The 12,098-nt window shown below is 34.4% G+C and overlaps 2 protein-coding genes across 3 annotated transcripts; one reads left to right on the top strand and one right to left on the bottom strand.

Annotated features, from left to right (window-relative positions):
- Nucleotides 1–1,444: 1,444 nt before the first annotated feature.
- Nucleotides 1,445–4,187, top strand: LOC116109239 (probable ubiquitin-like-specific protease 2A). Its single transcript, XM_031395475.1, has 8 exons — nucleotides 1,445–1,589; nucleotides 1,998–2,244; nucleotides 2,325–2,492; nucleotides 2,580–2,711; nucleotides 2,802–2,883; nucleotides 2,965–3,075; nucleotides 3,170–3,566; nucleotides 3,741–4,187. The coding sequence occupies exons 1-7, from the start codon at nucleotides 1,529–1,531 to the stop codon at nucleotides 3,233–3,235; spliced, it is 867 nt and encodes a 288-aa protein (XP_031251335.1). The 5' UTR covers nucleotides 1,445–1,528; the 3' UTR covers nucleotides 3,236–3,566; nucleotides 3,741–4,187.
- An 88-nt stretch (nucleotides 4,188–4,275) lies between these two features.
- LOC116109238 (telomere length regulation protein TEL2 homolog) lies at nucleotides 4,276–11,346 on the bottom strand. 2 transcript variants are annotated; one of them, XM_031395473.1, is made up of 14 exons: nucleotides 11,147–11,346; nucleotides 10,881–11,065; nucleotides 10,558–10,586; nucleotides 10,347–10,449; nucleotides 9,823–9,994; nucleotides 8,980–9,165; nucleotides 8,598–8,758; nucleotides 8,016–8,292; nucleotides 7,221–7,435; nucleotides 6,862–6,960; nucleotides 6,250–6,776; nucleotides 5,261–6,030; nucleotides 4,750–4,948; nucleotides 4,276–4,526 (listed from the first exon to the last, which is right to left on the bottom strand). In XM_031395473.1, exons 2-14 carry the CDS (start codon nucleotides 11,047–11,049, stop codon nucleotides 4,368–4,370), a joined length of 3,066 nt encoding a protein of 1,021 aa, XP_031251333.1. In that variant the 5' UTR covers nucleotides 11,050–11,065; nucleotides 11,147–11,346; the 3' UTR covers nucleotides 4,276–4,367. The 2 variants fall into 2 exon arrangements, with proteins under 2 accessions (XP_031251333.1, XP_031251332.1); XM_031395472.1 differs by having other exon boundaries at nucleotides 10,881–11,054.
- Between the last annotated feature and the right edge of the window lie 752 nt (nucleotides 11,347–12,098).

Here is a 12,098-nt window from a genome sequence, read left to right as displayed (position 1 = left end):
TTTAGGTTTTTTTAAATTTTTTAGCTTAAGTTTGAAGGTAAATAACTACTAATTATCTCTTTCTCGAATAATTTGAAATTTATGTACCATTTTGTAAGTTATTAAATGTGTTATCCCCCAAATGATATTTGATTCTATATAACTTATGTTACTGTATTTTGATCAATTTACACTTCCTCAGTAATAGAAAGTTGAAACCATACAAACAGAAACATTACCTCACCCAAAACCGTAGGAGCAATGCTGTATGTACAAACAATTGATACAAATATTTATATACAAAATAATGTGACAGAAAATAAATGAAAGAGTAAGTTCCCTATGCCACATCAGTTTAATTTTTATAAGATTTATTTGAATATTTAGTATTATTGAAATTGTACACTGAAGATTATTATTATTATTATTATTATTATTATTATTATTATTATTAGAGTAATGTTATATGTACAAATAAATCTTATAAAGATTTGTGTAAAAATTGATGTGACACAAAATAAATGAAAAAGTGAATAAGATGGGTTTGACTTTTTATACGGGGAGAACAAATTTTCCTACCCAAGGTTTGGCCAAATGATATTTTTCCACCCATCAAGTTTCAAAATGACATTTTCCCACCCTTCGTTAGGTCTGTTAGTGTTTTTGTTAATAGTTGACTAAAAGTCCCTTAAATAGTTTATTATAAATTAAAATTTAGTTAAGTAAAAGTTTTTACTCAAGTGTGTTTATTTAATTAATTAGGAATATTAACTATTAAGATTTTATATGTTAATTAGTAAAAACAAAAAACATTATATTAGTAGATTATTGAATAATAGTGATGAGATATTTATGACATTATAAATAAATAAATATTAATGTCATTTAACTTTAAACAATTTGATAGTACTACTCTTAACTTTTTAGTTGGGCTAACTATTTTTTCTTTTTTGACTTTTTAATATCTTACTTTTTGGTTAATTCAAAAATTAAAAAAAAGTTATAAAGTCAAATATTTAAGAGTATTTTCGTCTTTTCAGTTAAATATTAATAGAAAACATAACAGGTTTTGACAAAGGGTGGGAATGTGTCATTTTGAAGCTTGATAAGTGGGAAAGTGTCATTTTGCCGAACCTTGGGTGGAAAAATGTTTATTCTCTCCTTTTAATATTCACTCTTCCATTTATTTTAGAATAATATTATACATACATCATTCTCATACAATATTTCTCATACAACATTACGTGGTAAGATATGATTGAGTGAAAGTTTACTTTTAACTTTAAATTAGTCAATCATATCTTACCACATAATGGTATATGAAAAATGTTATATGAAAATGATATATATATAGTATTACTCTTTATTTTATGTCACGTTAGTTTGTGTACAAATGTTGTACACAAATGTTTGTAAGATTTGTTATTATTATTATTATTATTTTGGATTTTTCCCTGTACGAAACTACGAATTCTTTGCAGTCAAAACGGCAGGAAAATAATAAAAAGCGGGAGAACCCTAAGTGTTCCTGAGAAACAACTGAAAAGAAATGGGGAAAGCACAGCTTGGCCATCTCACCAATCCAATTGATCTCGTTTCTAAAACTCCTGGTAACACTTTTTTGTTTTAGTTTTGGTAAAATGTTGGTGAATACAGTAAAGCTAGATGTGTTATTTTGAATTGCTTCAAATACTATGGTGGGAAAATTGTTTTCCTAAAAGGGTTTTTGAGTTGTTTTTCATTTAAGCAGCAGGATTGAGTGATTGTGTGTTATGTATTTATCGCATTCAAGCCCACCTTTTTACAATGACCCAAATGAGAGAATGCATAATTAGTTTTGATTATCCTTGAGATCTTTAAATTAGTTCAGAATGTTACTGAATTTTTCAACTTAATTTTTTTACTTGTGGGAACTTAAATTTATTTTATGCTTGTGTTTTTTTATTGAAGTTATATAAATATTAGATTGAATAATGAATAGAAAAAGATTAATGGCTGAGTGTGTTATGCTCTGGCAGATATTCCTGATCAAATTTTAAAGCATCGCACTTGTTGGCTGCAAGTCTTAGCAAATTTGCGTTCTCGCAGAATCAAGACATCTAGACAACAGTTAAAGGACTTTGAATTAAATGCCCCGTGTTTTTTAGATACAATCCCTTGCCGTAAACGATCAACGAGAACTGTTAAGTGCAAGAATGAAATCTCTAAACGACAGAATAGAAAACAGAACAAACTAGACTCAGGAAAATTTGAGTGCCACTTGGAGTAAGATATTGTTTCTGTAATCTCTTGTGGTAGCCTTTAATTTAGTTAGCTTGTGCTGATTTTAGGTAAAATTTGTGTAGTAATTTGTGGAGGAGCTTACCGGAGGATAAGAAGTCTTGTTTTATGTGCCTTGATTCTTTATGGTTTAGCTTGTATACTAAGGCATCTACCAAAGAAAAGGTTTTGACATGGATTAAGAAGAAGAACATTTTCTCAAAAAAATATGTTCTTGTTCCCGTTGTTTGCTGGTGAGCATTTCTCTTACCTTAGCCACTAAATAACAGATTCCTTGTTAGTGCATGTAACTGTATCATTTCAAATCCTTTGTTTTTCAGGAGTCACTGGAGCCTGTTAATTTTCTGTAACTTTGGTGAGAGTTTGCAGTCAGAAACAAGAACTCCGTGCATCTTGTTGTTGGATTCTCTTGAAAAGGCAAATCCCAGGCGAATTGAACCAGACATAAGAAAGTTTGGCGTTTTATTATTGTAGTTATTATTATTTTTCGAATTACTGTCTTTGCCCTGTTGAGTATTGAACATTTACTCTCTGTGTTCAAGGTTTGTGTTGGACATATATAGAGCAGAGAATAGGCCTGTGACTAAGGAGGCAATTTCTCGAATTCCCCTTTTGGTGCCTAAGGTGATCAATATACTAGCTCTTGGTTAATTTTTCATACCAATGCCTGTAAATTTGCTCTTGTTTAATTTTATTTTATTTCAGGTCCCTCAGCAGAGAAATGGTGAAGAATGTGGTAAATTTGTTCTATGTTACATTAATATGTTTGTGGAGAGTGCTCCAGAGAATTTTAACATTGATGGCTATCCTTACTTTGTAAGCTTTCCTGTTGCTCTTATATTTTATCATTTGCAGCGTTGATAATTTATATTAGTGACAAAGTCTTATTACTTTCCTTAATATTCTGCAGATGGAAAAAAATTGGTTCAGTCTAGAAAGCATGGAACTTTTATGCAAGAAGCTCAATGCTTTCTAAAATATTGATTTTCCTAGTGTGTAGATGCAATCTATGAAACGTTATGATGTAGGCATATTATATTGACTCCTCCTGTAATGAAAATAGTGACTTGTATCTAAGTTTCACTCGGGACTACCGCGGTCTTGCAGTCTTACTATTATTTTTTCAGCCATGCTTCTCTGTACTGAGTAACAGGAGCTCTCCACAACAGTATTGATTGTTGTTTGCCAAATGAATTATTTATAGAAATCGACTTGAACATTAATATAGAGCCTGGAAAATTTCTAGGGCAAGTGATCACTCCACTTTGACTGTACAAGCTTGCCAGTTCAAAGCTTCAAACGATAAGGTAATTCTATCAATCAAAGTCTTCTTCCATTCTGCAATTGCCTATTCTCGGGTTTGTGCTAGGAACACATATAAGAACGAGAATGCGAACATGAACCTGAAGCTTTTACCTTTTACAATTCCTCTGAGTGGCGGATCTTGCTTTTCACTGCTTCTTTTCATGATTACTCCAAAGAATCGTCTTCTCTTGTGCTCTCGGATAATATCAGCTCTGAAGACCGCACTCCTGAAGCGTTTCGGTGTCTTCTCCTCAGGATCATCACCCACATTAATCTGAACATTGTAATAGTAAAGAATGTTTGCATTAACCAGTGAAGGCCACACCACCGCAGTAATATCATCATGATCCGTGACTGAGGGGGCAAACTCAGTCGCTCTAGCTGTGACTATGGGGGTAAACTGGTTTTGGACCCTTTGGGTAGGCGACGTTAGTTGGTGGTTGTGGCGATGATGATTTTGAGGGGACAAGAGACGAGAAGAATTTAGAGACGGCTGTCAAAGGCCACAGCCATCATCACATGATTCAAGGATCCTTAACGCATCACTTTTAAATGTTGAATAAAATCTGTCTGATTATATTACTTTTAACTTTGATAACTAGAGGTAATTAATTAGCAGCAAATTGAGTTAGTTGCATAATTTTGATTTTTGTATACGCATGATTGGTATCTTGTTAGTTATCATCTGATTTGTTAACCACAGAATCCAGGGAATTGAATACAAAATTTCTATAAATTTAGAATGAACGTCACTAACTGTACAATCAAAAGATCATTATCGGTAGCAAGATGGCGAAGTCTAGCTAGTATTCCACATTCGAGTTGGGGATTATGATTGTTCCCTTTGAGAGAGTAGATGGAAGGCCAACACCCTTTGACTTGAATGTGCTTTCGGCTGATTCTAGTGCTCGCGAAGCTTGGAGAGCCACTTCAGCATGGAGTTGGAGACACGACATAGCCAACTACAAAACATCAACAGTTACTCAAATAAGTAGACAGAAAAAGCAGATATATAGGACATTCCTTATAAATAATGAGACAAGGTAAATTCTGGAAGACGTGTATAAAAAGATGACAATATATGTTTGACTGTATGTAGTGTATACTATAACCTTTTTCGGAATCGAAAAAAACAATGAAGCCAAAAATTTGAGCCTTAATAGAGCTTAAAAATTCCTTGCTTACTGTATAGCAGTCTCTATCGGTGTCTGAATCAACTACATCAAGCGCCCATGATCGAATCCATTCAAGCCCACTAGAAAGATCAGCATTTCCTTCAAGCAAGGCAGATGCTACAAAAGAGGGATGAAGTGCAACCAACACACATGAAGCTGCAAAAAGAACAGCTCTTCTGACATATGCTTCTTTGTGACGGCATACCTCCCTGCATGAATTGACACCTTTAGATTAAGTGACATATCAACAAATGTCTGTTTCTTCAAAAATACGAAGCTGTCTTCTAAATGTGAAAATATCAGATATCTATGCAAAAGAATGGGTAAACCGGTATCTATTAGAAGGAGAACTGCCATCAATACATGCTATTATCACTTCTACAACGGGTATGCACAAACACTGAAACATTTTTTGAGACCAGGGCAAATGGTTGATCCTGCCCTGCCACTAAATAATGCTTCTCCCACAAAGTCAATCTCAAGGTAATGCCACAATCTGTTAACTGATGGTCAATAATTACCTGGATTTTAACATTTCTAGAAGAGCCGGAGCCAATGCAGATGCTTCTGGATGCATAGATGCACATTTTATGCAAACACCGAGCATATAGATAAGTTTTCCCAAAACAATAAAATCCCTCCCTAGCAAGTCAACACCATGCCTTTTCTTATCAAATCCCTGCATGGCAGGAAGCATAAATGCTGCTGCATACACAGGAAATTTGTTATGGGACAATTCCATCTGGTTTTCTTGTATATTTGCTGATTTGAGGCTCCATCGGCGCGTCTTCCCTTTCTTGATCTGACCAGGTTTTGATGGAAGTTCTCTCTCATAACGAGCTGACCAGTTCAGTAGAGTTCCTGTCTCTGAGATCTCTTCCCAGGCACTGGCTCCAGGGGGTCCAGTGCTACTAGGCAAGAACCATGGTTGAGTCTCTGAAATGGTTGAAATGCTGGCCCTTGCTTGATGTTTAGGTTTCATAACTTTAGAATTGGCAAGCTCTTGAGCTGCTTCTGTCATGATATCAAGGATCATAATGCGTTGGCTGACGTCTAAGTTAGGTGAATATAACAGCTTGTCTAGGGTTTCAAGAGATTCAAATGGACATGTGACAAGCAAAGCAACCAAGGCTCTGTGTCTCTTCTCCTCAGCTGATTCTTCCTCACCTTCTACAGCCACATCAGAGCAACGAACTTGTACAAGAGTTTTAACTAAATCACCTGCCACATGAATAAGTTCATCAGGTGATGCTCGCACAAGCTTTTCGGCAACATCAAGAGCCCTCTCCGCCTGCAATAGCAAGAATACTTGAGTCCCAAAAGAAATGGTTAACAGGCTTACAAAAAATTTATTTTACAAACAATATGCATGAGTCCAAGCTGGGAGATCTTCGGATCAATAAAATCTGCAGCAGGTAAAATATGAGAGATGCCACAAACTATTACCTAAAACTGTCCTGTCAGAAAAACCTTTTGTGACAAAAATGATCAATGAACACAAATGACTCACCCCGTCAGCATCATCGGATTTCCGCAGAGCTCCAACTACATCAACCAACTGTGAAATTTTTTTTTTCAAATCATTGTCATCATCTGACAAGTCATAGGGCTGTAAAGATGAGTCTGAGGAATCAGAATCCTCACTTGCTTTTTCATCATCCTCATCTTGATCAGAGACTGATTCATAATTTAGTGTAGCTGGATCAATAATTTCATCAGGATCAATTGAGTTTTCAAATAATTTGTTCTTTCCACCCTTCTTTTTGGTGAGCATTTCATCATGTGTTACACAGTCAAGGTCCTTTTCTGGCATTGAGGTTGATGCTGTTATCATTTTGTCAAGATTCTTTCCTTTGGAACTTGAGGTGAGCAGAGCCTCTTTATCACGGGTGGTTATTCCAAATTCCCAATCAATAGTTTCCCCAGTACAGCTATCATCAAGGTATAGAGGATGTTTTGGGTCAATTACTTTAGAGAACATAAAAGCAACACTACTAGCCATTTTCCGAACCAAATCATTGGGGCTCTCCAGCCTACCTGGCAGCAATTAAATTAAAGATATAAGCCATCATCAATAAACATCACAAGACAGTCTACCAAAGACAAAGGAAAAAGAACCTACAGCTAACTCCTTGAAGAATCAAGTGCATCACATCCTTGGTCTTATCTAGTTCCTCTTTGGACATCTTCCCAAGGCAAAGGCCTAAAGCTGCAGAAACATCTGTTTTGCAAGATTAAGGACAACAGGATCTGAAAAAAATTAAAATGCAATAAAAATGAGAGGAGTTCAGAAACAAAATGTCACAAACATTTAGAAGAGAGAAGCATGGGAGAATAAAATGTTTCTTCTAAAGCAGCAGGATTTCACACAAATAAAATTTGTTTAAGTAATTACCCTCAACAACTTTTCCTTTAATCGTAATCACCACCCAAGAATCTCAAGAACATCTTATCAGAGTATTAAAGAATGATAAAGGATACATGCTTGCTGCTCCATTGTGGCAGACAGCACAAACTCTCTCTTAGACCACACTGATACCAGCCGCTGCACAGTGTCTAAGAGACCTTGGGTTTCATGGTCTTTTGTGAGTGGACCAGCAACAGGTGGGCATTCAAAAACAGCAAATTGAAGAATCCATCTCAGGCAACAGATAGGAAATACTTTCCAGAGTAAAAATTTATCCACAAACATTGACCTAAAGGAGAAATGAAGAAAAAGAATTGACATCAAGTATAAATGGAAGCAACATTGTAATGTGCTACTTGGTCATCATAAAAAAAAAAAAAAAACAAAAAAAAAAAACTAGTGTTCCATAAATAATATTAGAGACTTAATATAATATGTCTAGTTGCATGACATAAACTTCAGTGCACTTGATTGTTATCAGTTTATCTCTTTTATGCATGTATGTTCATAAAGTTAATATGACCTAACTTTATCAGTAGTTATTTGGTATCAAAATGTCAGAGCAAAATTCTTACATTTCAATAAAGATGAAATTCAAAAGCCTATCCAAGAAGTCAAATATAAGAGAAAACGCCGCCTAAATTCATCTAGGAAGATTTCAGTATTTCAGGACTACACAATTGATATACTGCAGATTTTCATGGTTTCATACCATTACTTTCACAGGAAGATGAATAATTATTTCTCACTACATTAGATTCTGAATAATCTAAATGTGAGGGAAAGGGAGAGGAGGAAATAGACAGGGAAACATAATGAGAATCAACTTCAGTTGGTTAAAGAATATAAATGAAAGTATGTCCACTGACCTGATTGATGTCTGATGATGAAAAAGCCGATGAAACAATAACCAATTAATCCAGTATGCTTCAGAGTCAGTCACATTATCAATTGCTAGCTGATGCAAAAGCTTTTCAGACATTCTTTCCACAGCATATGGATCTTTAATTGCTTCCATCATCTTCGACCAAATTATTGATTCAGGGTTAGACTCAAAAATGTCTTTGGGAGCTACATCACTATCGGAGAATAAGACGTTCTGAACATGTCTAAGAACACGAAGGACTACTTCACTTGAAAGCACATCTGTGAATGAGGAAATTATTGACTTCAGTGTCAACACTAATTCCATATGGCCAAAAGTATGAATGAAACAAAATTATTTGAAATATTAATCACAAAGCAAATTGGTCTACAAATAGAGGGCTGCAACCATCAAGTTTTATCAAATTTTCAGTTGGTAAAAGAATTTTTTTTTTTTTTTTTTTTTTCCATTAGAAATAGAAAAAAAGAATTATGAAGAGTACAAGAAGACATCTACAGAAAAATAAATGGTTTTGCAGAAAATCAACTTGAAGCACATTGAATTAGAAGAAAATATATAAACTTACCAGAAGAACCACGCCGGCAAATGCGAGAAAAAGTTTCCCCAACAAATAGCGAAGTCCCATCCAGTTCAATTTTTTTAAAGGTAGCGACTTTATCTGAAAGATTGGCAGCCCTTTCTTCTAGTCCAGATAGAAGTTGAATGGTTATCATCTTGAAGAACAAACTATGATACTCTTGTGAAGAACTTACAATAAATTCATGGCAATTATAGAGGAAAGTTCAATCTGTAACAACCAAGGATAGTGTATTGACAAATCCCTTCAAATAAAAGATAGGCAACAACACAGCATTTGAAGAAAACGTGAACTCATTAAACACACATAGAAATGCTGTAATTGCATGCATAGTTAAACCATATATTTGCACATGAGAGAATAAGGATACTGTGATGTAAGTGAAGTCGGTGCTCTCAGCCGTGCTTTGTCTGGCACAGATGCAACAAGCTGTGCCACCCTTGAAAGAGATGGCCTCAGCCAGTCGTTTGTAGAATCTTCATACATGCAAGAAACGCCAAATTCTCTAGCCATCTGGAGAACTCCATTATTTTCAAGCAAGCAAAGTACAACTAATCTGTCATAAATTATTTAGATGGCAATGGATAGTTAGAAGTCTGTGTTGAGGCTTGATCAATTAAGAATGAAAAAAAAAAAATCTACGAAACAACAGAAATTTGTAGGATTATCATAGCAAACCAACAAATATACAATGAAATATTAGAATTGTTTGTCACAGTTGTCTGTTCTGTCAGAATGATGCTCATACTGTTACTCTCACACACTGTTGCAATTCATACAAAGAAGTCGAACTAACCACATTTAAGATGAAAAAAAACCCCAATTCTCAAGACTTTACATTCATATTAAAAAAAAAAAAAAAAAGGCTTTCCAACAGATAACAAACTAATTGATCATACAACATCACACCTGAAGTAAGTTAACAAACTAACTTATGTTAAGTTTTTCAACAGACCAGAAATTCAGTTTTGCAAATCCGCTAAAAGGAAAACAAAAGATTGTATAGTTTTGCAACACATCACCAATAGTCTATGCACAAAAAATAACCATTTGCACTCAAATAAGCATGTTCCTGTTGTTTTAGCTCCATGCATTCATCAGATTATTATCTTATGCAATCTGAACCATTCACAAATAAAATTTTTGATTAAGAAACAAAAGAGAGTCAATTTTGGCAATACTTTAGCAAGAAAGGAAGGTCTTTATTCCATACCTTTCTGCATTTGAGAGGACAGCATTAACTTCAATACCATCACTTCCACTCAGCTGTAGACAAGGAACCAAAGTCTGAACAACCTCGGCCATGAGACCATTAACAAAGAAAATATCATAGACATGTTTCCGTGCTGAAAAGGGGAAACAAACAAGCCAATTTGAAGCGACATCTGCATGCAATAGTAATGGTATTAGGAATAATGGATAAGCACAATAAGATCATTCAGACAAAAAGATAACAGCAACACGCATTAAACCAGTAGAGGAAGAAAAGAAAATCCCCATGCTACACAAAAGATTTTAAAAGTGAAAACATACAATCAAAGTATGCAAGGTAAGCAAAAACACCAATTACCAAGCAACAAAAGAGAGCAAATTAAGATTGTTTACACATGAAAATACTTGGGACTAGTATTAAACCAGTAGAGTTAAGAAAAAAATCCCCATTTACCCAAAAGCTTTTTAATCGTAGAATTTAAAAAATACCATCAAATTAGAAGAGGTAAGCAAAACACAAATTACCATGTAATAACAAGCGAGCCAATGTTGAAAATGCAGGTCCTCGGTAGAAGGCCTGCCACCAATCATCTCTTTCGTTTATAGAAGGGACCTTAGTACTAAGAACCTATACAAACCATAAGCAGTGAAGTAAGAAATAATTAAATTAAACGAATAATAACCTATGAAAAAACACACATACTAATTTCTTGGGTTTTCAAATGGCAACACAAACCTGGTCCAAGTAAAGCTGATCAATACTACCTGCATATTGACAATGCCACAAATCACTCGCATTCTGAAGTAAAATTTCTGGTGAATGTAAATTGCTTAAAAAATACAGATTATTAAAATTGCTGTCAAATTTTAAAAAAAAAAAAAAGTAATTCCAGAGTACATTTTCCACGATTTCTGCAGATTTTCTTGACTTCAACATAAAATTGTCAATCAGTTTAGTATCTAAGCCACTCCTACATTTAAATAGCAATGAAATAACCAAATATACAAAGTAAAACTTAAAATATACTTTTGAAATTGAGAAGAATGGTTGAGACTGACCTGAGATAAGAGAGGAATCGATAGGGAAGAGAAGGACCGCAACAGAGTGAAGAGCGGCAATAACTTGGTCAACGTGTTTTGCATTTTTAATAGCTGTGATCGCTTCCCCGACCTTTTCGAGGACTCTAGTTTCAAGTTCTGTTTTTCTTCTCTTTGAATCATCCTCCATAGTTTCTATTCGATTTCTTGAAATACTATTATCTTCTTTTGCCTTCTTAACAGAAAAAGGGAATTTAAAGAAGACAACTGTTGCGAAAAAAAAATACCAGTGGTGGAAGACGGTGAGGTTTAAACGCCGCCGTTTTGCATTGTCGCTGGTAGAGGGTCTAAGAGGCAAGAATTCAACTTTAACAACTCCAAATCATCATAAATTAAAGCAATATAAGAACCTCCATTCGTTCTCAGTGCGCCAGTTTTTTGTTTCGGTTTTAATTTTTTTTCCAGGGAAGTGAAGCAGACTAGCGGAGGTTGTTGTCTGAGTGGATGAACAATTTGTGGCTAGTGAATATTAAACAACCACATAAATAGAGAACATGAATATAAATGAAGAACATGTACATAAATAAAGAACAAGAACATAAATGAAAACATAAATATTAAACATGTTAAAGAACATAAATTAAAACATAAATTGAAACATATATGGAATCTTTTGCTATCTATAACATTTTCAGAGTATTATAACACCCTTGAGATTGAGGGAAACTTAGAAATATGAAAGAAACATGGAAGAATGTAAGTGAAGATGTGTAGAGAAAGTATGGAAGTGTAGAGAAAATATGGAAAAGAAGAGTGAGAGATATAAATAAATCTTTTAAAGATTTTTATTCGAAGACATAGTGACAGAAAATAAATGAAAATCAACTCTTCTATTCATTTCTACCACATAACTTTGTACATAAATTTTTGAATGTGTTTGCTTTAATATTTTTGAAAAAATAAAAGTTTGATAGTTATTACGAGGTAGGATTTAAAAATTAACAAAAACATTTACTAGGTTTGTTAATTTACTAAACATCCTTATAATAAAACATTAAAAATTAATAAAAACATCCCCACTTACCCACTAAATACCAGCCGCCATCGCAGCCGTAGAGTGGCCGAAGTCGCCGTATTAACGCACGACCGACCAGATGCAGCTGGTCGTGAGCCGATATGGCTTTTTCTAGTCATATCCACCATGGATCAGGTCTAAAAATGTCAGATCTACAACTAGAT

Source organism: Pistacia vera, unplaced genomic scaffold (genome assembly GCF_008641045.1).
Source record: "Pistacia vera cultivar Batoury unplaced genomic scaffold, PisVer_v2 Contig576, whole genome shotgun sequence".
NCBI classification, from domain to species: domain Eukaryota; kingdom Viridiplantae; phylum Streptophyta; class Magnoliopsida; order Sapindales; family Anacardiaceae; genus Pistacia; species Pistacia vera.
The sequence above is the reverse complement of the archived record's forward strand: the minus strand, read 5'-3'. Positions and strand labels throughout refer to the sequence as shown.